This window comes from Bos indicus x Bos taurus, chromosome X (assembly GCF_003369695.1).
Source record: "Bos indicus x Bos taurus breed Angus x Brahman F1 hybrid chromosome X, Bos_hybrid_MaternalHap_v2.0, whole genome shotgun sequence".
Lineage (NCBI taxonomy): Eukaryota > Metazoa > Chordata > Mammalia > Artiodactyla > Bovidae > Bos > Bos indicus x Bos taurus.
Genome location: NC_040105.1, coordinates 9,742,668 through 9,766,649, shown reverse-complemented (window position 1 = coordinate 9,766,649; position 23,982 = coordinate 9,742,668). Strand labels below are relative to the sequence as shown.

Below are 23,982 nucleotides of genomic sequence, written 5' to 3'. Positions count from 1 at the left end.
TGTAGATCACATAATGGAAATGTATCAGTGTCACATTTGCTTATTTGGTTAATTGTGTAATGATTATATTGGAAAATGTCCTTGTTACTACAAAATACACTGACATATTTTGGGGTAAATGAGTATGGTTTTAGTAACTGACATTCATATGGTTCAGAAAAAATATTGTGTGTGGTGGGGGGCGAGGAGAATGTGTGCACACACTGAAGATAGAGTAATGTGGTATAATGGGAATAACTGGTGAATCTAGGTGATGGATATGAAAGAGTTCATCTACTACTCTTGCCACTTTTTCACAAGGATGAAATCAAAATCAAGTGAAAATTTAAAAAGCACCATGGAACTTTACTCAATATTTTATAATAACCTATAAAGCAAGAGAATCTGAAAAAGTATATATATACTTTATATATATATATAAATATAAATATAAATATAAATATATATATAACTGAATCGCTGTGCTGTACACCTGAAACATGATATTGTAAATCAACTATACTTCAATTTAAAATCAAAGCACCATGGAATCCTTTTATAATACATTAAGCTTGGGGGAGGTGAGGGACGAAGAGAAAGAAGATCCCAAATGAAAGAATTCAGGGAGGAAAACCCCACAGTTTATTCATCCCACAATGTTAGTATGAAACATGTCCCAGTTATCACATACCTGAACATACAGATACTCAAAAGCAACTGGATCTCGCCTTAAAAGGTCAATTGGATCCTTTGGGACAAAGCTGATTCGGAAAAGACATCTCATCTTATGGGAGCTGGGCCTCTGGGTGACCTAGAAGAACAGACCAATGATAAGACTCCTTCAGGGCTGGCAGAAAGGTCTGTGGGCCAGAAGCAAAGGCAGCTTTCTCTGGACACTGAAGAAGGAAGTGGTTGAGGTTATTTTAGTATCTATCATCCATACTCATTCCCTGAAAACTGCACATACCTGTGACTTAGGTCATGTTCCCCCACAGCAGTCCCTGAAATGAGTGACTTCAAAAAGGAACTGTTCCCAGGAGAGGCCAGTGAGGGAGGAGAGGAAGGATGTCAGACAGCAGAGGAACCAGCTCAGGTCAGCCCAGCAGAGATGGCTGTGGGGTGTCCCGGGGAGATTCTGGTGGGAAACTTACCCCATGGATCCCCTGGGTGCACAGATAAGTCACTGGTTTTGGCCTCTCCCAGGGGGATGTGAATTTCCAGGTATGTACAGGATGGGTGCCAGCTGTCTGAGGGCAGTCCTCTGAAGATGCTGGCTGTTATAAGTGACAGTCACACACTCAAGGGAGGCTGGGGGCAGGGCGCAAAAGGAGCCCTGGGGGAAAAGTGCAGAGACGGTCCACTACTGTTTATTACTGCATACCACTGTCATGGCTTTCTCCCTTGGACTCTAGCATGACGGTAGCAGTGAAAACGTGACAGTGACAACCTGCATGACATCCAACTGAAAGGCTGGGGGACAATCGTACTGGCCCAGTCACTAAATCTGGAGTCCACAAGTTTCCAAAACTACCCCAATTTCTACTCTCATGATTTGTTCAGATTGTTCAAAGGGGCTGAGAATATACCATAGGTCCTTCAGGGTTAAGGACCGTGGATCCTTTTGAGTTGCTTTCCTTTCCCCCAGCATAGTGTGTGACACCTACTAGGTCTTAGTTTCTTAATTCTTTCTGTAACAAAAGGGAATCAGTCAATGGATAGTAGGTGGTTCACATACAGCTGAATGAATGAAAGACACTGGACTTCAAGAAAACAGGTAAAAAATAGAATAAAAAAATATTTAAAAAAGAATGTAAATTTAACTTCCCTTAAAGAGGAGGTCAGTGCAATGAAACTAAAAGCGTGCAGCACGAACCCACACAGTTGTTCGACTTGCAGCTTTGTGCATCTGGGTGTCCGTTTTGATGCACTGGCATGCAGTTTCATGCACTTGCACGCAGTTTCATGCACTTGTAACTACTTTTCTGCAGCAGAAAAATCTGGCAAAAAAAAAAAAATGTCTGTGAACTGCTGTTTAAAAGTTCAAAATATGATGGGGATTTCCTTGATGGTCCAGTGGTTACAACTCTGTGCTTCCACTACAGGGGGGCATGGGTTCAATTTCCTTAGAGGAACTAAGGTGGGGCATGCTGTGCAGAGCGGACAAAAAGTAAATAAATAAATAAAAGTTCAAAATAGGGAGTTTCCTGGCTTTCACTGCCATTGCGTGAGTTCAGTCCCTGTCAGGGAATTGAGATCCTGCAAGCCATGTGGTGAAGCCAAAAAAAAAAAAAGAAAGAAAAGAAAAAGAAAAACATGTTCAAAAGAAAAATAGTATTAATAACAGCTTTCTTGAGTCCCTGGCTTCCATACGCACACACTCACATACACTCTGAGAATTTACATCGCTGACTGTGCTATACAGAAGAATTTCAAAGGAAAAACATTCCACATGTAAAGGTACACTGGGCATCCTGAGAACCGGCTTTCCAGCTGTGGGCAGGATTGCAAAACTGAGCGAACTCAGGAGCCCATAAGCTCTAGGCTGGTCATCACTGGCTGATCATAAAGCAAACCAGGATGGAGGATATGTGGGACCCTAAGAGAGCTGGGTGCTGGCAGGGCTGCTGTTGCATGTAACAGTGACGTCACAGGGGGTTTGCCAGAAGATCCGCTCTGATGTTAGAAAGTCAGGGGTCATCGTATCTCTGGCTCCTTTAATTAGTGGCGGAGACTGGGGTTTGATCCCTGGGTCGGGAAGATCCCCCGGAGAAGGAAATGACAACCCACTCCAGTATTCTTGCCTGGAGCATCCCTTGGACAGAAGAGCTTGGCAAACTACTGTCCATGGGGTCACAAAGAGTCGGACACGACTGAGTGACTAACAGTCTCACTTTTCACAATCTGTGCTGAATTTTCCATAAGCCACCTTGAGTCTATTTTTATCAGTAGTAGGTTATACTAGTTTTGAGAAATAAATGCTGCTGCTAAGTCGCTTCAGTCATGTCCAACTCTTAGCGACCCCATGGACTGCAGCCCACCAGGCTCCTCAGTCCATGGGATTTTCCAGGCAAGAGTACTGGAGTGGGTTGCCATTTCCTTCTCCAATGCATGAAAGTAAAAAGTGAAAGTGAAGTCGCTCAGTTGTGTGGGAAATAAATGAATGGAATGCAAAAACATGCTTTAGACTCATTAAAAATGGCAGTCCATAAGAGTTACAGTCTCTAAAACAAGCAAAAACCCCAATTCTTGGAAATTTTAGGTAGTATGTAAATAACAATATTATTTTCTAGATAGAAGTTTAGTGTCAAACTGCTAAAAACTCAGGTAGAGTTGCTTAGCAGTTCCTTGGGGGTTTTCATCACAGGTAAATGTTTTAAAACAATTTTTGTTATTGGACATATTTCTTATACTTACTCCTCCTTTCTGTCATGCCTATAAATATTTTATGGGTCAAGTTTTCATATGTATTGAATTCAAAGGCATATAGCCAATTTGTTTCAGGATATTTACACTACCAATTTTCTGTCTAGAGAGAATATTCAAGTTTCAGCACTTTGTTATTAGTTCTGATGAAAGACAAAACAAAGCCTCTTTTAGAAAGATAAGGGAAGAATCATCGTTAGAGGGTTTTTGTTTCCTTCTAATGTTTTAAGAGGAATTTAAAAATTGGAAATCAACCTGGAATGAGAAGTTATGATTAACTAGCATCAGAAGAGATTTTTGAAAGAATCTCTAGGTGGTAGATGGAAGTTCTGGGGGAAGGCAGAAATATCAAAAAGTTGTGGGAGGTTTCCATTAGACTCATAGTAACTGGCTGTCCGCCCACATCCCTTTGGCATTTACTGCTCCAGGGTGAAGGCTGGTACTGCAAACACCTGTGACCATCTGTCAGTCCAGGGCAAACCAGAACAGCCAGGGAGTAGCTGTCCTTGGGAGAAGCCCACCCCCAATTATGGACAGGATGTTAGCAGACAAAACCCCAGTCCCCTTTCCCCTTGAGGGGGATACCTCTGAGGTGTGCTCTCTACTGGTTCCCAGTGTCCCCAGTGGGACTGAGCTCCAGCTGTCCACAGTGGGAACTGGCTTGAAAACATTCTTTAGTGGCAGCCCCTTATCCATTTCCCCTCCTATTCCTCTCCCATTATTTCCCAGTGTCGCCTCCCAAATAAACCACTGGAGTCTAAATCCTTGTCTAAAGGTTGGCTTATGGGGGAACTCAACAAAACACTGGCCTTTCACATGTGGGGTTCTGTATATCAGGGGTCGGTCCCCTATACAGTGAATATATCAAGGGTCATTACCCAATAACGATGAATATATCAGGGATCATTCCCCTATAATGATGAATATATCAGGAGTTGTTCCCCTATAATGACAGATGTCATTCCCCTATAACGAATAAAGAAGTCATCTGGTTCCAAGCGTGTTTTGGTATAATAACAAACAATAATAAACAATTAGATGAGATTTAAAATATCAACAGGTAGATAAAAAAAAAGGTCAAGTTTAGAGAGAAGAATATAAATGAACACAAATACTGACTTTGTAAGAAAGTCATCACATTAAGTTTTACTAAATCGAAAGAGTTGAGGATAACTCCAGGTCCTGATGTGTGGCTTTTAATTGTGTGACAACCAAAAATCAACTAAGCGTGATGACACTTTTTGCTACTCCATCCATGTGGGGGTGACTTGACTGCCTGCCTCTCCTGGTGTCTGCTCACACCCCTGTCCAAAAAGTCCCCTCTTCATTGAACTCTCCTACATAAGAGAAAATTGGTGAAATCCCTTGTACATCCAACAAAGACCACGCCTGTGTGGAATCACAGGGAAAGTCATGGCGCTGTGCTGAGTTTAGCAGCAAAGCAGCCTGCCTGGCTCCCCAGCTAACAGGTGGGGGTGGCACCTTGGTGACCAGGAGCTGGGACACATTGAAAAGTGAAGTCACTCAGTCATGTCCAACTCTTTGAGACCCCATGGACTGTAGCCCACCAGGCTCCTCCATCCATGGAATTTTCCAGGCAAGAGTATTAGAGTGGGTTGCCATTTCCTTCTCAGGGGGATCTTCCTGATCCAGGGATCAAACCTGGGTCTCCCGCATTGCAGGCAGACGCTTTACCATCTGAGCCACCAGGGAAGCCCCCTGAGCCACCAGGGACACATTGGTGGGTCACATATTTATAGTGGGCAGGACTGGGTCAGGGATTTCAGGCTTCCAAAAAAAAAAAAAAAAAAAAAAACTCCGAGGTAGGCACTCGGAACTTAAAAGAACGAAATATGATTTGGGCTTCATTTAAATAATCTCAGAAAGCATTTCTTTTAATAGTTTCTAGAGATCAATTAGCCACTCCAGTATTCTTGCCTAGAAAATCCCATGGATGGAGGAGCCTGGTAGGCTGCAGTCCCTGGGGTCGCTAAGAGTCGGACACGACTGAGCGACTTCACTTTCACTTTTCACTTTCACGCAGTGGAGAAGGAAATGGCAACCCACTCCAGTGTTCTTGCCTGGAGAATCCCAGGGACGGGAGAGCCTGGTGGGCTGCCGTCTATGGGGTCGCACAGAGTCGGACACGACTGAAGCGACTTAGCAGTAGCAGCAGCAGCAGAGATCAATTATCGGAATAGGTGAATAAGTCATTACCATCACATAACATATATTTCTGCAGAGCCACCGCCCCCAGTGAGTCACTGCTGAGCCTTTGACAACTCTGCTTGTGAGAGCAACTGACAGTCTATGAAAAATTGACAAAAAGGGAAACATCACCTTGAGGTGTAAAATCCATTATGAATGCCAGCACTTCCTTTAGTGGGGCTGCCCAGGGCTGTGGGGAAGGCGCTGAAAAGATTCAAGGACAAGGGAGCTCGGGGCTGGGCGGCCTCTGTTCGGCCGGGCAGCGTGGACCACAGGCAGCATTCACGCACCTGAGTTAGGGTCTCCTGTTCATGAAGCAAAAGCAGCTTTGTTCCAGCCCCTTCCGTCCTCTGCTCCAGCATGAGGGAGAAATGTTCGATGCCTTTGATGGAGAGCTTCTCTTGAAGGGTTAAGATGACATCCTTACAGAGGAAACATTGAAGATATGTGATCAAAATCAAGGTAGTCCTTTTAGATTCCACATGTAAATGACCTTATATGCAAAACAGAAGCAGACCCGCAGACATAGAAAACAAACTTGTGGTGATCAAAGGGGAGAGGGGGGAGGAATAAATTAAGAGATTGCAATTAACCTATGCACCCTACTATATATAAAATAGATAACCAACAAGGACCTAGTGTGTAGCACAGGGAACTCTGTTCAGTATTTTGTACTTATCTCTAAGGGAAAAGAATCTGAAAAACAATATACATAGAAATATACATATCTATATTTCTCTATATAAGTGAATCACAGTACTGTACTCCTGAAACTAACACAAGATTGTACATCAATTCTACTTCAATTAAAAACCAATCCAGGTACCCTCTGGAGTTAGTAGTCAAGATAGCCAAGGAGTTTACCATGACTGAAAAGTATACAAATAGGCTGATTTTTCCATTTTGTACGTTTGACTGATTCTTAAGCTTGATGCTCCAAAGACCCCCCGAAAGATACAGATACGGGCCTTCTTTCTCTGTTTGACCTTTTCCTGGCCAGCCCCCACCCCAATTCTTTATGGACTTCAGACACGGAGAGGCAGTCAGGTGCACGGCTGGAAGAGGATTTTACCTATCACCTAAGGTCTTAGAGAGCCCGGCCACAGATTGTGCAGTGAAGTTGGCTCAGACACCCTCATTCTAAATGGGGAGGCAACTGAACCACCCCTGAAAGCGGTCTACCCCAGGGCTTGGCCTGCAGGCCAAATCCAGCCCACCACCTGTTTCTATAAAATAAATTTTGCTGGAACCCAGTCTCGCTCATCTCTTTATGTATGGGCTGCTTTCGTGCTCTGCCTGGGCAGACCTGAAACTGGTGGCAACGGAGACTGTGTGGCCTGGGAAGCCCAAAATATCTGCTATCTATCTGGCTCTTTACAGAAAAAAGAAAAAGCTTGCCAACCCCTCTGTAAGGGCACATGGTGGTGGAAAGGAAACGGGTAGTAAGGAAACGGGTTCTGCAAACAGTCGGGTTTCTACCCTGGTTCTCTTCTGTATCTGCTGGCAGCTTAGGGTCGGTTACTTCACTTTGAGGTACCTTAGTGTCCCTGTCTGTCAACCAGGGATCATAAAGATACCTGCTGCAGAACAGGTAGCAGGATTACACGAGTTCATACATAGACAGCACTGATTACAGCACTGCTTGGCACACAGTTAGGGTATCAAGTTGATAAAAGAAATTTTCACATAATGAGGTCTTGGGAAGTCATTCCAACTTATGCATGAGTTAACCTGAATTTTGCTAACTCGAACAGTCTGTCTGTGGCCTATCAAACATTGTGCACCTGCTTTAATTATTAAAGTAAAGGGCCCATTGACCAGAAGTCATGAATTCCCAGGTTAAAAATAAAGATGAAATGTATCCTTTTCTGGGATGCCAATGCTGGTCTTTCTTTGATGATAGGACTCCCTACCTGGGTGCCAAGGCCAGATTGACTCGTTGTGTACATGCTGGTCTGGGTTTGTTTTGAAATCCTGAAGCAATGTATGCTGACCTGTTTAATCTTCTTTTTTTCTGACAAGATATAAAACTGTGCTGAAAACCATGCTTTTCCTAAAGCATTCTGGGAAGCTGGCTTCAGGTCTATAGTCCTCAGTTTGCCTCAAATAAAACTGTTTTCTATTCCGATTTTTGATTGTTTATTATTTTCATCGATGTAACAATATACGTATATCAGCTTCTATTTTAAATCTCTGAGGAGGGTAGAATGAACAAGCTGTGTCAGTAATCCTTTATATGATTAAACACTTATGATCAGAAAGGTGTTCTATGCACAAGCACAAGTGTACTGCAATGCAAACAAATGTCGTCAACCATTACTTTTTCATGTACTTGAAAACTAGTAAGTGATCTCTCTTCAAATATAATTAATACTCAGATGCTGAAAATCCCATAGAGCAGTGGTTTTCCACCCAGAGAAATTTTGCCCCACAGCAACATTTGGCAATATCTGGAGATACTTTTGGTTGTCACACTGGGGTTGGGGATGCTATTAACATGAAAGGAATTATCTGATCCAAAGTATCGCCAATGTCAAGAGAGAGAAACCCTGCCATAGAGAAAAAAAAATTTTTTTAATTGATCTTTTTTGAGGTTTTGATTTTTCTCTGTGGATCTTTTTAAATTTCCTCAGGGTCCTTTAAAACAAAGATCCCCATAACTACTCACCAGGAAAAAAAAAATCATTCAACAGAAATTGCATGACTATACTGAATTTCATAAAGGGATTCTCTTTCAGAATTTTTGTTCAAGCCTCAGAAAAAAACAAAACCAGCCTCTGTGTGGCAACACATCCTTTATAAAACATTTTCCTGAATCACCGGGAAGGACATGTGATAGCAATAACATTACCCTATTGTGAATCTGTAAGCAAGAATTTTGGCAATTTTTCTTAAACAGTGTCATATCCCTTTCATACCTATACTATTTCCACTTTATGCCTACCAGTCTGCATCTATTGTGATAATAAGGCTATTAGGCACAAGCTAAGATAACTTTAATTTGATGTGAATTCTTCACATTGCTCCCCATCTTCTCACTGTCATCTGCCATTCTCAGGGAAATCAAACTTCGTCTGGGGTGGCTTCCTATAATAAAGAGGCCAGAAGGAATTAACAACAGGGATCTCTCTCTTTTTTTAGGGCTCTCTTTTAAATTTAGATTTATTTCAGTTAAGAAATGCATTCAAATCTTCACCCATATCTTCAGATGGGTAAGGGGTCCAATGGCAAGGAGCTTTTCTGACCAGTTGGTATCATAGAACAAGACACAATATCAGAGGGAGTGTCTCTTTGGAGTTAGGTCGGGGGTCTTCAAACTAGAGCCTGGCCCTTTCATTTCAAATCTAGCCATGGCCATTTATTTACATATTATTATCTGTGTAGTAAAAGATTAGTCTTGACTAAAGAAAGGTTTGCTTCTTTGCCCCTGGCTCTTGGGAGGTAACTTTTAAGCTCTTGGCAGGTCCTGCTTGATAGGGGTGTTTTTGTTCATTGGGGAGTCTTGGGCTATAATGGATAGTCTATGGGATTTATGGTGGGGATTTATGGGTATGGGATTTATAAATGGGATTTATGGTGAGGGCCTTGAGTCATGTGCTATCAGCTTATCTCTGGAGGGTCAGGGTACTAAGGTCAGCTACACAGGTGGGCAGCTGTGTTTAAGTGGCCAATCCCCAATAAAATTTCTGACCATCAAGGTTTGGGCAAGCTTCCCCGGTTGGCAGAACTCTGTGCGTGTTGTCATAGGTCAGTGCCGGGAGAAATAAGCATTGCTGGCACAACTTCATTGGGGGAGTATGGCTGCAAGCTCTCTGCTGCCCTGGGCACCTTCTCCCCTTGTTGATTCTTATGTGTAGGCTTCCGCTGTAATAAACTGTAACTGTGAGTATACCAATTGGCTGCATTCTGTAAGTCCTTTGAGTGACCTTCTGAACCTACCTGTCTCTGGCTGCTTTCATGGCACAACAACTGAGTCAAGTAGTTGCAGCAGAGAACAGCTGGCCCACAGAGCTTAAAATATTCACTCTGTGGTCCTTTCCAGGAAAAGTTTGCTGACCTCTAAGTTACTTGATCAATAATTGGAGTTACATCTCCCCATAAATTGATTTTGAGAAGGAAAAAAAGGAAAAGGACTTTTTCAGTCATCACCACTTAAAATTAGCAGTCTTATACAAAGGAAGTTAATATTTCATCTGCAATGATTTAAGGGTGATTTAAATGCTCCATCATCAATCTAATATTGTCTGCTCTATTACCTGCTAAATCACTACCTATTTAAAGCAATTCAGAACAAGCTGCTTGTGGTAGCATAGCAATAAGAACGCACGGCAAGTTGGCCTTGGCAGAAGTGATTCCACTCATAAGGTCTATGCTGATTAATTAAAAAAAAATAATGAGAATTAGAGGCTGACTATTGATAGACATTTTCAATACAAAGTGTATATTCTCTTGATACATTATGATACAGCTCATCACTAGGTACTTTTTATTTTTACCTCAATAAAATCTTTTTTATTGTGTCATTTGAAGAAAGCCTAATTTAGGCTGATGGAACATTAGGGAGGAATCAATTTCTGAACACACTTTTGCTCAATAAAATAGTGAATATGCACTTTTTTCCCCCAGGAAGGAAACATAGGGGAAAAGAATCCATACGCTTTGTAATAATCCCCATTAGGGGGAACTCACCTATGGTTCTGAAATAAGAGGATTGCTCTGTGACTCCTCTTTTCACACCTGCCCTAAAAGCACGACTCACTTCTGCCTTTTTATGTATCGTTTTCATGAAATTGGTTACAGCAATTCAAAGTAAATGTTATCTTTACATTATTCTATCCCTTATTTTTGCTGGACACTAAACTAGCAGGCATTTAATTAACAGCTAACATCTTAATCTTCTCTGTGGCTGACATGGCTGAGAAATCATGCTGGCTTTGGGCAGGGTGCCAAGGCTTCTTGGTGACAGTCACACTATTTTAATTAATTTTCAGTTGCATTAAAATGACTAGTCCTAGTATTTCATGACTGATAGCATATTATATTGGTTTGCAACACAGAGCAGAACCTTCTTCATTTAAATTTTTTGTTTGGGTCTGTATTTAAGTATTCACACACTACTGTATTTGGAAACAACCAAGACAATCTCAGATATAAACAGATAATTCTAAATGAAGCTGCCCACACAAAACTCACAGTGGGACTTTCATGTGATACCTGGTAGTCTCCAGGTACAGAGTTCAGTGGGTCCTCTTACCTTTATGGAGGTGCTGGAGTCAAAGCGAAATGATTTGGTTTGCCCATTTTCCAGATAGACTTTCAGGACATTTGGCATAAAAAGAAGTGAATTATCCTTAACAGTTTCCTATTTAACAAACAAACAAACAAAAAAAGAGTTACACGTCAGTCGAATTAGGATTCTGCCCCTTGTAGAAGCAGCAATTTATTGTAATCACAACATAAAAAAAAAAAAAATCAAACTTTCTAAGGCCAACCAAACTATCCCTCTGGTGGTATCTGAGTTCAGTTGTTTATAGCGAAAATCTTCTCCTCTAGCTACAGATAACTCAGTTGATTCAACTGAAAGACCTTTTCCTATCAGATGAGGCTTTATTTTAAATTAATTTAAATCAAGGCTTCCCACTGGAAAGCACAATAACAGAAATAATTCCTTTGTAATTAAAGCACAATGTTTGGGACCACAAGGCCAGATTTTAGCATAGCAACATGTCTTGAGCAGAATCAGGACCAGAAATGATATTGTTTCACGTGATGCCTGTTGGCAGGAGTCATGATGGCAAATCATAAACATTAATAAGCATCGAGTTTAAAGTAATTTTGTGAAATGATTTTTAAGCTACTTAGACATGTTCCTTGGGCTTCCCTGGTGGGTCAGCTGGTAAAGAATCTGCCTGCAATGCTGGAGACCTGGGTTTGGTCCCTGGGCAGGGAAGATCCCCTGGAGGTCACAAAAAGTCAGACATGAATGAGTGGCATGTTCCTTAAACTCCAAGGGATATATGAGGAACAGGTTACTGTGTTAAAAGAATAAAACACTGTAACAAACAGATAACTTAAAAATAAGTCAAAAGGGATACTTGAAACACAAACAAAAGTAAACAAAAGAAATGTGTTTCTTTGAATTCTCTTTAACTGGAAGTAGGGACGGATGAAATGCGGAATAAGAAGCCAACATGGGTAAGTTCCACAAACATGTGGTTGGTCAGGAAGTCTTAGGAATGGAGGGAAAGCCAGCAATCATGAAAGCGTAAGTTCCTTTTGTTACAGATGAGGAAATGGAGACCAGATGGCCACAGATTTGCTAACGTCCATCAGTTGGTCCATGAGAATTCAGTTTCCAGGTATGCCTGAAACAGGCTTTGGCCTTTCACTTCCTGTTTCTTTCTCTGACTCCCCTCTCCTCCTCTCTACTCCTGTGGGTTTCACACATGACTTTCCTGCTGCCTTATTCATTGAATGAGTGAGGCTCCATGTCCAAAAGGAAGGCCACACAATGACTCAGAAGAGGAAGAGGAGACTGGAAAGGAAGCCAGTAACAAGGCTGAGCAGCAGACAAGAGACTGAATGTCCCTGCCATGTTCAAGCCTGTGGTTAGTCCATGGTGGATGAAGGAGATGATCGACCCCCAGAGCTGTCCTATATCCTATGTCCAAGCAGAACAGACACAGGGCAGCAAGTTTTGGCAAGAAGACACTTGCACCATGAGTGCCTTGCCAAGGATCTGAAGGCTTATATCTTCAAATTCACATCCAGGACTACCCTCAGGGAAGAGTCTGTGGCCCATAGCAAGTATATCATGGATGCCATTTTATCCCTGTGAGTTTACTTAAACAACAAAACCTCAACACCAAAAGCTGGCACTTCAAAGGTCCAAAAAATATGAGTGCCCTGGAGGGTAGCTTTCTAAAAACTAAAAACACTAGGCTCTATTTCTGGGGAGAAAACTGAAAATAAGCATGCCATTGATAGTTGCATTATTCATTTTGAAGATAAATTATGTGCCTGAGTAGCCATGATTCCTATCAAGACTTATTGATGGAGGTCTGAGCAGTATTTCCTCAGTCCTGGTTGAATACAGGAGACTTTTCCATCATTTTAACTTCTTTCCCTTTTGATTATTTGAAAGAATAGAGACATTTTATTTTGGATAAGAAAAACTTAGAGGAAACCCTTCTCAGAATATAGAAAGGGCTGTCACATGGAAGAATGCTTAGTTGGCAGAATGGGGAGAAGTACGTGAAAGTTTCAAAGGGGCATAGTCTACTCAACAGGAGGCGAGGTCAGAGATCTCAAATCAAATGAATTCCTTTGCAAAATAGTGAGGTCCCTAAGCCTAGAAACATTCAAGGAAATAATGGACTATTATGTATTCTGGGTTTGGTTAAGAATCCACCTTACACAATTAAAAAAAATAAAAGGAATCTGCCTTGCAACACAGGAGACACTGGTTCAATCCTTGGTTCAGGAAGATTCTGCATGCCGAGGAACAATTAAGCCCAGGGGCCACAACTACTGAGCCCATGGTCTGTGACTCCTGAAGCCCTCTGGCCTACAGCTCATGCTCCCCACCTAAAGAAGCCACCACAATGAGAAGCCCTCACACCTCAACTAGAGAAAGCTCATGTGCTGCAACGAAGACCCAGCACAGCCAAAACACAAAATAAAGAATAAAATAAAATAAATAGATCTTTTTTAAAAAAATGAAGAAGGAGGAGGAACACAGCAGGCACAACCTGGCGATCTCTCAATCCCTTTACAATCTTGAGATTCAATACCCTGTGAAAGCCAACAACCGATTTTGAACTGATCATTCCAGTGGGGCAATTGGCTCTCTGTGAGTCACCAGTAGGTGACTGTCAACTCACCGACACTTGGCCATTGATGATGACCTCCTCGGAGAACCGTACTTTGACTGGATTGGACTTTAATCTTGCCTTTTTTGCAGCGCTAATAAATGCTGATTTGGGAGACTAGAAAAAAGAAAGATCTGATTATTGGTAACATAAGGTCAACCTGGTAAGAGTTGTTTTCTACCTTTATCTTCCTAGATATTTAACATTTTTGCTCAAAAGGGTTTGGTACATGCCCAATTCAAAGACTAAATATGAATGATGGATGCAATCAAAACCCTGTCATGCTCATCAAGTAATAAGTTTGATTTAGCCACCAGACCAGAACTATAAACAGCATATGCCATGTTCTTCCAGAGCACATTTCCAAGGATCTTTTAAAATGACAGTTGTGGAAGTATGTAAATCCTGCCTTCAATACAGAGCTTTGAGGGCAATGTATCAATAGAAGGTGAGGGGGTGGCCAAATCTCATGTTCAGTTTATAACAAGTTGATCATTAATAATCTATTTTAACACAGTGGAGAAGAGCCACCGATAGTTCTAAAATAACTGATAATCTCATTGTTATTTAGGGCATATTAAGGGCATATGGGACCGTGAACAGGAAAGGGTACACACACACATATGAAAGATGCCACGCTTTATGAGTCCAAAACCTGAGCTTCAGCCTCTTGTTGGTAACCTGTGATCCTATAATCTTACTGGGCAAGGTAGCAAAGAGGCCTTGATTTAGGATTGAAAGTCAACTAAATCACTTTGCTTTACAGCAGTAATTACTAACACAACATTGTAAGTCGATTATACTTCAATAAAATAAATAAATAAAAAATAATTATAAAAAGTAGAAAGTCAACTTCATGTTCTGCCTCACCTTATAGGCCCTTTGTCTTTCGTTGGAAAGAGGGGCTGAGAGATTCAGTTGTCTCCCCTCAGAAATGCAAAGGACAATGAGAAAACCTGCTCAGAGGATATGATCTTGGGAAATGGACTTCATCTGAAAAGTAGCCTCTTTGCACAGTTTTCATGAAGCCCAAGGGGAAGGGAATTCACATGGTAGGTGTCTACCATGTTGCAAGTACCACCTGTTTATTCTGCATTCTCTATTGAATCTAATATAGAGGTAAATAGTTAGCCTGAATCATACAATTGCAATTTTAAAATCCTACAATTGCAAATACTGGATATACCACGTGGTTCAATCTAACGTTCTTCATACTATACAGTTCTAAGAGACTGAGGATGTTGTGTACAGAATTCTAGCAATTAACTCTAGAATCAACGGAGGCTCAACCTCCTGTGTACTGCAATCATCTCAAAGCATGAAAGCCAGTTAAGAGTATCCCATATTTTGAATTTCAAATAAAATGAAAAAAAAATATTTCCATCTTTTTCAAACACAAGTATACTTGAGATCAATTTAAAAACAATATGTTGGAATGGATAAGTTAGGTGTGGTCTATCCATACAATGGGCTTCCCTGGGGCTAAGTGGTAAAGAATTCGACTACCAATGCAGCAGACTTAGGAAGATCCCCTGAAGGAGGAAATGGCAACCCACTGAGTAATCTTGCATGGGAAATCCCATGGACAGAGGAGCCTGGCAGGCAACAGTCCATGGGGTTGCAAAGAGTTGGACACAACTTAGCAAGGAAACAACAACATCCATACAATGGAATACTATTCAGCTACAAAAAGCATGAAGTTCTGATACATGCTACAACATGGATGAACCTTGAAAACATCGTGGTAAGTGAAAGAAACCAGACACAAAATACCACATATTTTATGATTTGATTCCACTTACAGGAAATATCCAGAATAAGAAAATCCAGAGACAGAAAGCAGATTAGTGGTTGCCAGAGGCTGATAGGGTGGGGAGAATGAGGAGTGACTGTTTAATGGCTATGGGGTTTCCTTCTGGAATGATGAAAATGCCCTGAATTCCAGAGTGTCAATGGGTGCGCAAGATTGTGAATGTACTCGATGCCACAGAACTGTACACTCAAATGTGGAAGATTTATGTTATGTGCTTTTTTTGTGATAATAAAACAAAATCATTGTTGGAAAAACTCATTATAAAATGTGTATGTGCATTCCTGGGTGGAGTCTGCCTTAATGCTGAGAAAATTCTGTTATTTCAAAAGTTCCCTTGTGTCTTAAGGGCAGTATGGATGGATGGTTTGGCCTCCAGAATTTCAATTCCCCCATTTATGCAAGATGTTAAAGGGAATGGCTGCCCTTTAAAAACAAAACGAAGTGAAACACACCTGCCACCCTGCAAAATAATCTCTGAATGGCTGCTCCTAAAAAGAATAGCTTTCAGCATACTCAATGTGACTTAAAAGTCCTACTGCAAAGCTGAAGTCGTGGTACAGAGGTGTTCTCTTTGGTACCATAATTACAGGCCAAGCTTAGTCATAATGAATGAACAAATCATATAGTAGTGAGTTCATTTAGTTTTGATATGCCATTTTTTAGCTAAAGGGAAAACATTATTTTCCGGTAATGATTTTAAGCAGGGGATATTTACACTGGCACAATGTGTTTAGCTCCAGTGAAGCGGCTGTAATAAAGCTACCCAGAACAGGCACTGCTAATTAGATGAGATATTTGAATGTGGGAACACCCCACTTTCTCAGCAGTGTTTGGGAATGATGTATTTCACATGTGTTCCATGCGCCAGATGCTGAGGTTTATTCCACTATATATCTGAATTTCTAAATGTAATATTTTACCTCATTTTTCTAAAATGTTCTACATAATTCCTTGCCTCAATTAAAAGTATATTTAACAGAATGTAGTTTTCCATGCATCTCATTTGCTGCATAATCTTAGAATGCAGTGATGGTCCCATGGAAGTACATAAGGTTATTGCCCTTAAAAGTGGCCCCTTAGAGCAGAATTGGTCAAGAAGGGGAAGGTTGTTTCATAGCTAATGCATGCCTACCTCTTGGAGATCCATTCGTGAATTTATTGGGTTGGCCAAAAAGTTTGATTGGGTTTTCCATAACAGCTTATGAAAAATATTGAACGAACTTTTTGGCCAACCCAAAGTTTCCCATGCCCTAATAACAATCCTGGTAACTTAGGAAAACCAGAAAAGAAACTAGATAGCCAAGGTAAATGTTACTTTATACGTATTTTGAAGTCAATAGACTTGGGATAAAAGACCAAGAATCTACACAAGTTGCATTTTGTTGTTGTTCTGGATTTGTGACAATTTCATATAACAGATACACATTCTAAAAATTACTTTTTGACAATAAAAACATAAGCTCTTCAAGTCTGAAGGTTATTGAATGTGAATCAATAAAGTAATGATTTCTTCCACTGACTAGAGTTACTTCTGGTACATGAGGTATGTAAACTAGTCATGACTACAGTTTTAACTGAGGTGTTTCTCTCTGGCTAAAAAATATACAATGTGCACCACCCAAAAACCTGATGAATTAATTCCTGGCAACATGCTGACCAGGAGGTGCTGATCAAAAGCACTTCATATCCTGTGGTGGAAATGACAAATAATTACTATTTAGAATAATCAGATTTTCCTGCTGTTAATTAATTTTACAATTAAAAGGCCTCTAATCAACCCCTGCACATCTTTTCAAATTCCCTGTTGCAAAGATGGCCATGATAGATAGCTGACATTCTTCCGATGTTCTTAGATGTTCTAAGTCACTAGGACTTAGTTTGAAATAAAATTACATAAGATAAATTTTCTGAAGCTGAAATGTAAGGTCTTGAACTTGCATTCCTGTAGCTCTAAAGTACTACTTGTATAGTGAAGATTAACTAGCTTACAGTTATCACTGGGTGACTGGAGTTCTTCCAAGCAGACCCTAGGACCAGAATTCATAAGATGATAGCTGATTTGGGAGATGCTCCTAGGAAGCATGGGCAGGTGAGCAGGGGAAGGTGAGGAAGCCAACTAAGCATTCATTGTTTAGTCAGGCACCACGGTCAGCAACTGGAGTTGAACCATGCTGGGAAGGTCTGAGAAACAAGGCAGGTTACATGCCTCGAAGTTGACTGAAGAAAGAGGGAACTGGGGTATTTATCTACCAGCTCCTGTTAATCAGTGATGAGAGGTGGCTGCTCTTCTGGGAGTGAGAATTCCTAGTGGAGTGCTCATAGAGCACACTGGCCTGCTCCAGAAGCATGGCCCTGTGGTGAAAGGGCCCACAGGCAAAGAATCCCTGGTGCTTTCAGTTGGAAATTGGGCCAGCATGCTCACATGCCAAGGGGATATGTTCTGGGTCCTGATAGCATCTACTACAGAGGAGCTTCCATGAGGAGGTGTGTAGCCTCGCTCAGGCATGTGGAACACAGTGGAAGGTAGACAGGAAGTGAGAGGCAGACAAGTAGATCTCTCAGCTCTTTGGCCTAGAGGGAAGGTGAAACATGGTAGCATAGGGATGCTAGAAATGAGAGTAACTTAGTCCAATCCAAATGATCTGGGGTTATGTGAGGGGAGATTACAGAGACTGTTTAAATACTCACTGTCTCAGGTAATGTTGGATTGGGATGCTCTGAAAGTTCTAGACTTGGGAACTATGGAAAGGAAAGAAGGGAGCAGCTGGCCAAGAAAGATCTGGAATTAAAAATGGTAACAGTATAAAGGAATAAGATGGTATGTCAGAAGAAAACAAATAAAATCCACAAGTAACCCAAATATTCCTCTTCTAAAATTCAGTCCTGAAGAAATGTTACTAAATACAGATAAAGATTTACACACAAAGATGTTCTTTGCGGATTTATTTATAATAGAAACATATGAGAGACAGTGGGCCTAATGATGGATGCTGGTTAAGGATCTTGGTTCAATGTAGTGTTTTACAGACTATATATCGTGCTTATATAGAAACCTTGATGACACAGGAAAATGCTTGATATACTAAGTAAACGAAGCAGAATAAAAACGTACATATAATATCAACTGCAATTCATAGGGTCGCAAAGAGTCGGACACGACTGAGCTACTGAACTGAACTGATAGACTGAAAGTAAATAAGGCAAAAGGTTTACTCTGGTTGTCTTTGAAGAAAAGTATTGCCAGCACATATTTTTCTGCTTCTGCATTTCCTTCTGCTCTTCCATGATTTTTCTCTAAGAAATAAGGTAAAAATGGTGGCTACTGAGGCCTCCATAATACTTAGAATAAGAAGGCAAAACCCATTAAGAATTATTTCTCATCAAAGAATTTTGGGAATCCTGAGTTTTCTCCCAGACCCCATTGACCTGAGCCTCATTGGAGGTTGATTGCTATGGCTGGGTCATGTTGGGGTGCCCTGGGAACACATGGTGTGTGCCAAAAGGTGTAAACACTGGCTCTCTGTCTTGACTGGATCTTATTATGCAGAAGAAATACAACATAAAAACTGCTGACCAATAAGTTGCAAAGAAATTGAAATGCTAATTTCTCTTGTCTGTAATAAAAGCAGAATTAATTGACTTTCTTTTGGTCTAGTGGGTCCTTCATTTCTGTCAATTTTGGTTGCCAAGAAAATGTTTAGGAAATACATAAAATCTGTTTTTTGTTTTAAAAGCCATTTGCTTGCAGGAAAATCCAAACACAAAAATAAAAGTAAAAATCTGCAGTCTCTTTTCTCATTTGCACTCCTCTCTTCATTTGATGTATCTATTTAAGTAACGTTAAGGTTTCAATTCTTTCGGTTCAGAGGAGGAAAAAGCCACTTTGGACTGAATCAAAAAGAGAAGGCTTTAGGTGACACATTGGTTCCCAAATAGGGGTGATTTTGGTCCCCAGGGATATTTTTGGTTGTGACCACTTGGGACAGCATGCTACTGGCATTCAGTGGGTAGAGGTCAGGGCTGCTGCTAGACACATGTCCCAACAGAGAATTCTCCAGCCCAACGATGCTGATGTTGAGAAACTCTGAGGTAGCATGCAGAATCTGTACTGAGACTTGAAAGGTAAGAAAGATTTGGTGAGGCTGAGGAGGTGGCAGGTAGAGTATGTGAGGAGCATTTCAGGAGGAAGGAGGGTTGGTCAGAGGAAAGTCAAAGTTGAGCATGCATCTACAATAACTGGCCAGGAGCGAGTGACTCTGAAAGGTGCAACCGCTGTCCGTAAGAACAAGCAACACTCCTGAATGTTAATACAGCACAGCAGAAGCCAACTGAACTCCCAGAAAATTCCAGATTATCTGTTAAAAGTAAGTTTCATGATTCACGAATAGTAATGAGTATTGATATGAATAACAAGTCATGCAGACTGAAAAGGCAAAAACAGCAAGCAAAGCCATAAGACTATGCAAAACTCCTCTAGGCTTACTGTGCCGGGTAAAGTGCTATCCCATGTTGGAAAAATAACCTGGTTTGGAGTACAATAGTTTTGATCTTGCATTGCTAATGGGTTATAAAGTAGGGAGAGAGAATTCAGGAAAGACAATGTAAACTCAAAGTATTACCAGGAATTTCTGGTTGGTCAATCACTTCCATATGACAGACATTTACATTGGCTTTACCAAAATGTATCTGTTCACTGCAGAGAAATGAAGAAGAGTGGATATATCTGAAGTAGGTGTGAGTGACTACTGGTTTAAATGAAATAATCTGAAGACAGATGAGCTGTACTTTCTAAGGAAGGAATCACCGGGTCATGAGGTAGTGGATGTGAAAGGCCCTTGGATGGGATGCCATCTGACCCTCTCCTTACATAGATGAGGAAACTGGGATTGGAGCAGCTGTGGGAGTCACCTGTTATACTGTTGGGAGCTAGATCTCAAACTTTGGTGCTTTTACATCCTACTGTCTCCTTAGATTTCAAATCCAAGTGTGTGTGTGTGTGTGTGTGAGAGTGTGTGTCTGTGTCTGTGTGTGTGTGTGTCTAGTTGTGTCAAACAGTTGGTACTAAAAGTAACACTCAATATTAAATTGCTTTTAATATATGTAGCAATGTTCCCCCATGGCATAACTTGATGTCTTATGATCTTACTACAAACCTGAGTACATATTTTTTCCTGCCTAAAATGCCTAGCCTATAGTGCTTAGGAAGAAAATTTTATGACAGGGGAGATGAAGAGTTTTGTCAGAAGATGGAGGCTGGCAAATACCAGAGCCTTTGAACTGATGTAGAAATCTTTATGGGGAAGAAAAAAGAAGTATAAGCAGGTTGGAATTTCTGCTGTTCACCTGAAGGCCACACAACAAACATTTGGGGAAAAAAATCTGAAGGAATTGGACTTGGTATTTTTTAGTTCACTGCCCATGTGTGAAATTCACAAGCAATGGCAAATCTATAGAAATAAATAAATAGTTAACCAGTGGCTGCTCAGGACTAAGGGTAGGAAAAGGGATTCACTGTAAATGGGAATAAGGAATCCTGTTGGGGTGATACACGTGTTCTCAGACTGGATAGTGGTGTAGTGGTGACAGTTGCATACCTCAATAAACTTTATAAAGATCACGGAATTATATACTTACAATGGATGAAGTTTGTGATATGCAAATACACCATGATAAAGTTGTTTTAAAAAAAATTATGGGAACTCAAGGCAGTACAATTTTAATCATCCTCCACCCTTCTGACAACCTACTGAACTGTCCAACATCTGCACCAAATTATTATTATTCTTTGTTATTAATTATGTATATATTTAAAAGTTTATTTATTTTTAATTGAAAGATAATTGCTTTACAAGATTGTGTTGGTTTCTGCCATACAGCAATTTGAATCAGCTATAGGTATACATATATCCCCTCCCTCTTGAATCTCCCTCCCACCTCCCACCTCATCTCACCCCTCTAGGTTGTCACAGAGCCCTGGTTTGAGCTCCCTGAGTCATACAGCAAATTCCCGCTGGCTCATCTATTTTACATATGGTAGTGTGTGTGTTTCCATGCTACTCTCCACATTCATCCCACCCTCTGCTTCCCCACTACCCCATGTCCACAGTCTGTTCTCTCTGTCTGAGCCTCCATTGCTAGATACCATATATATGTGTTAATATATAATATTTGTTTTTCTCTTTCTGACTTACTTCACTCTGTATAATAGGCTCTATATTCATCCACCTCATTAGAACTGACTCAAATGTGTTTCTTTATATGGCTGAGTAATGTTCCATTGTGTATATATACCACTGCTTCTTTATCCACTCACCTGTCGATGGACATCTAGGTTGCTTTCATGTCCTAGCTATTGTAAATAGTTGTTTTGAATGATATCTTTATTATTTTATACTTTTTTAAATTTCATACTTGTCCTAACCACTTACTAAGGCCCATCAGGTGTAAGTCCAAGATATTTTCAAATCCATCCACCTCTTCCCATCATTACTCTACTTCAGATCACAATTATTTCTCACTGGAATTACTCCCACAACCTTGATCATCTGCTTCCCAGGGTCATATATCAGCAATCAGCATATTGCAGTTATTTCTCAACTTTAAAGTCCCACCAAATTACTTAGATGGGGATAAGGAAAATAATCATGCTTTAACTTCTTACAATTAGATATTCCCTTTAGACTTGTGATTCATAACCTGGAAACTTAAAAGAATCACAAGGAAATTCTTGAGTTTTGTGTCGTTTCCAGATGTGAGAGGCACATAGGACTGAAAAGCTGATTTCCAAGATATTTGGGAAATGCATCACTTTCTTTTCTCTCCAATGAAGGGTTTCTATCATAGAGTACAAAATACATATAATCAAGATTTTGGAACTGGTACTATGAATGCATGCTATTTCTCTCTGCTGTTATTCCCTGGAGTGGAGTGGGAGGAGGAGACTGGAAATCTGAGAACACACACAGGCACTTTTACTCACAGGACACTTACAGGGTAAGGTTGAATAACAGTGAGGAGTATCGACTCTTTGCAGCTTCTGTAAGAGAGAGGAAAAAAAGTATTTATGACATGCACAGAGCCTGGGCTCTACCAGTGATGGTGCTCTTTTGAAACAAAATGTGTGATGTTGGCGCATGTTCCTTGGACTCCCAGGGCAGAGATTCAAAAGGCTCAGAAGTGAGCTTTCAGACCACAGAGAAAACCAGAATCAAATGTTTACCCAGTGGAAAGCCTCCTGTTCGATTTATATTGGGTGATATAATCTGCAACACTGAACAGCAGGGCCCTAAAATAAAACTCGCTGAAGGAAGGTCGGATTTTAAAAGCATCGACTGAGTCTCTCAAAATTGATTCTCCCCTTCCGACTTTCCTTTAGCTGCTTAAAATGTCTGTGCAATTTTCTGGAAGGGGGTAGATTTTTTAAAATGCTATCAATTCACTGAACATCATTATCTTCTTAGGGTCAGCATCAGGAAAAGAAAAATGTCATTGTAGGTTTCTTATGTAAAAACAGGATCCCAGCAAATGTGACTTCCCAGGCTGTGTGGCTTTCTAAGGCCAAGTTAACAATGCCTAGGATCTTGAGCCGATAAACATTTCAGAAGGGCACTCGTTGGGAAATATTGTTCACCATAGTGAACACTGCGTAGCCAAGAGCAGGACAACGGAATACAATGTCATGGTTTATTTAATTTCCCCCAAGTAACCCAAACCTTTCAAATAACTTGACCCCTTGAGGAAAAATCTTATTATAGGTTGCAATAGTTTTTCTTCCTCCCTTTGTTCCTTTTTTATACTCAGTAGGAGAAAGGTCAGTTGCCATTTTGTTGAGAAGGGGCTGACTTTTTCTATAGTTTAGGTGGTAATTAATTACCTGCTTTTGTGACGTCCTGCCCAAATGATTCAAGAGAAACAGGATCTATTGTGGTGCTGTTCCTTTAGAGAAGTTACGACAAATTGCATTTCTAGCATTAAGTACTCTTCAACCCCTCACTATAAGCCCATTGCCTGGAGAAGACCATGTGATTTGCACAGGAGCAGTGGCGGCTGGGCCCTGATGGAGGGAGTGTGGGTGGGGAAGAAGAGAAATCAATGGGGAGGAAAAAGAGGACTAGAACTCAAGAACTGGATGAAGAATCAGAACATTTAGGATGATGCTGATGGTGGGAGAGGCCTGGATGATCCCATCAATTCCTAGTTGCCAAGGGTTGACAGAAAGCCCCACTAACTAGAGTGGCAAGACCGTGTTCCCATTAGATGGAATAATAGAGCAACAGTGTAATCAAAAGAGAATTTGGTGAATGAGACAAATGACAGTGCATGGCTGGTGGCCATGGAGCCTCGTGGAGCAGTTCTGGGGAGAGTCTGGCACACCTAGACAAACTTCAGCCTCACAGCACTAGGACCGAGCCATTCCACTCTGGTTCATATCCCAAAGAAATCCTCCCACTAGCCTCTGAGGGAAAGTGGATGAGGACGTTCCCAGTCAGGGGACACATGGATGTGAAACACTGGAGGCAAGGTGGGCATCTATCTCTAGGAGGGTGGGCATGTGATGTGGGGGCCGAGTGTCATGGAACGATGTGGCAGGAAGAGTCAGAGTGTGGTAGCCATGGTGTGTGCCTGTTGGTCCTGCCTGGCCTGCTCTACCCAAGGCTGTCCCCAGAGCCCTCAGCAGTAGGCAATGGG

General features: G+C 41.0%; 1 protein-coding gene across 4 annotated transcripts in view; it reads right to left on the bottom strand.

Moving 5' to 3' along the window:
• Nucleotides 1-23,982, bottom strand: part of FRMPD4 (FERM and PDZ domain containing 4) — a 531,872-nt gene that overhangs the window by 30,022 nt on the left and 477,868 nt on the right. For all 4 annotated transcript variants that reach the window (XM_027533896.1, XM_027533898.1, XM_027533895.1 and 1 more), the window contains exons 5-9: nt 22,285-22,330; nt 13,494-13,598; nt 10,865-10,972; nt 5,901-6,032; nt 671-790 (exon numbers count right to left, since the gene is read on the bottom strand). In XM_027533896.1, the coding sequence (XP_027389697.1) occupies nt 671-790; nt 5,901-6,032; nt 10,865-10,972; nt 13,494-13,598; nt 22,285-22,330 (511 nt within the window). The remainder of the gene's footprint in view (nt 1-670; nt 791-5,900; nt 6,033-10,864; nt 10,973-13,493; nt 13,599-22,284; nt 22,331-23,982) is intronic.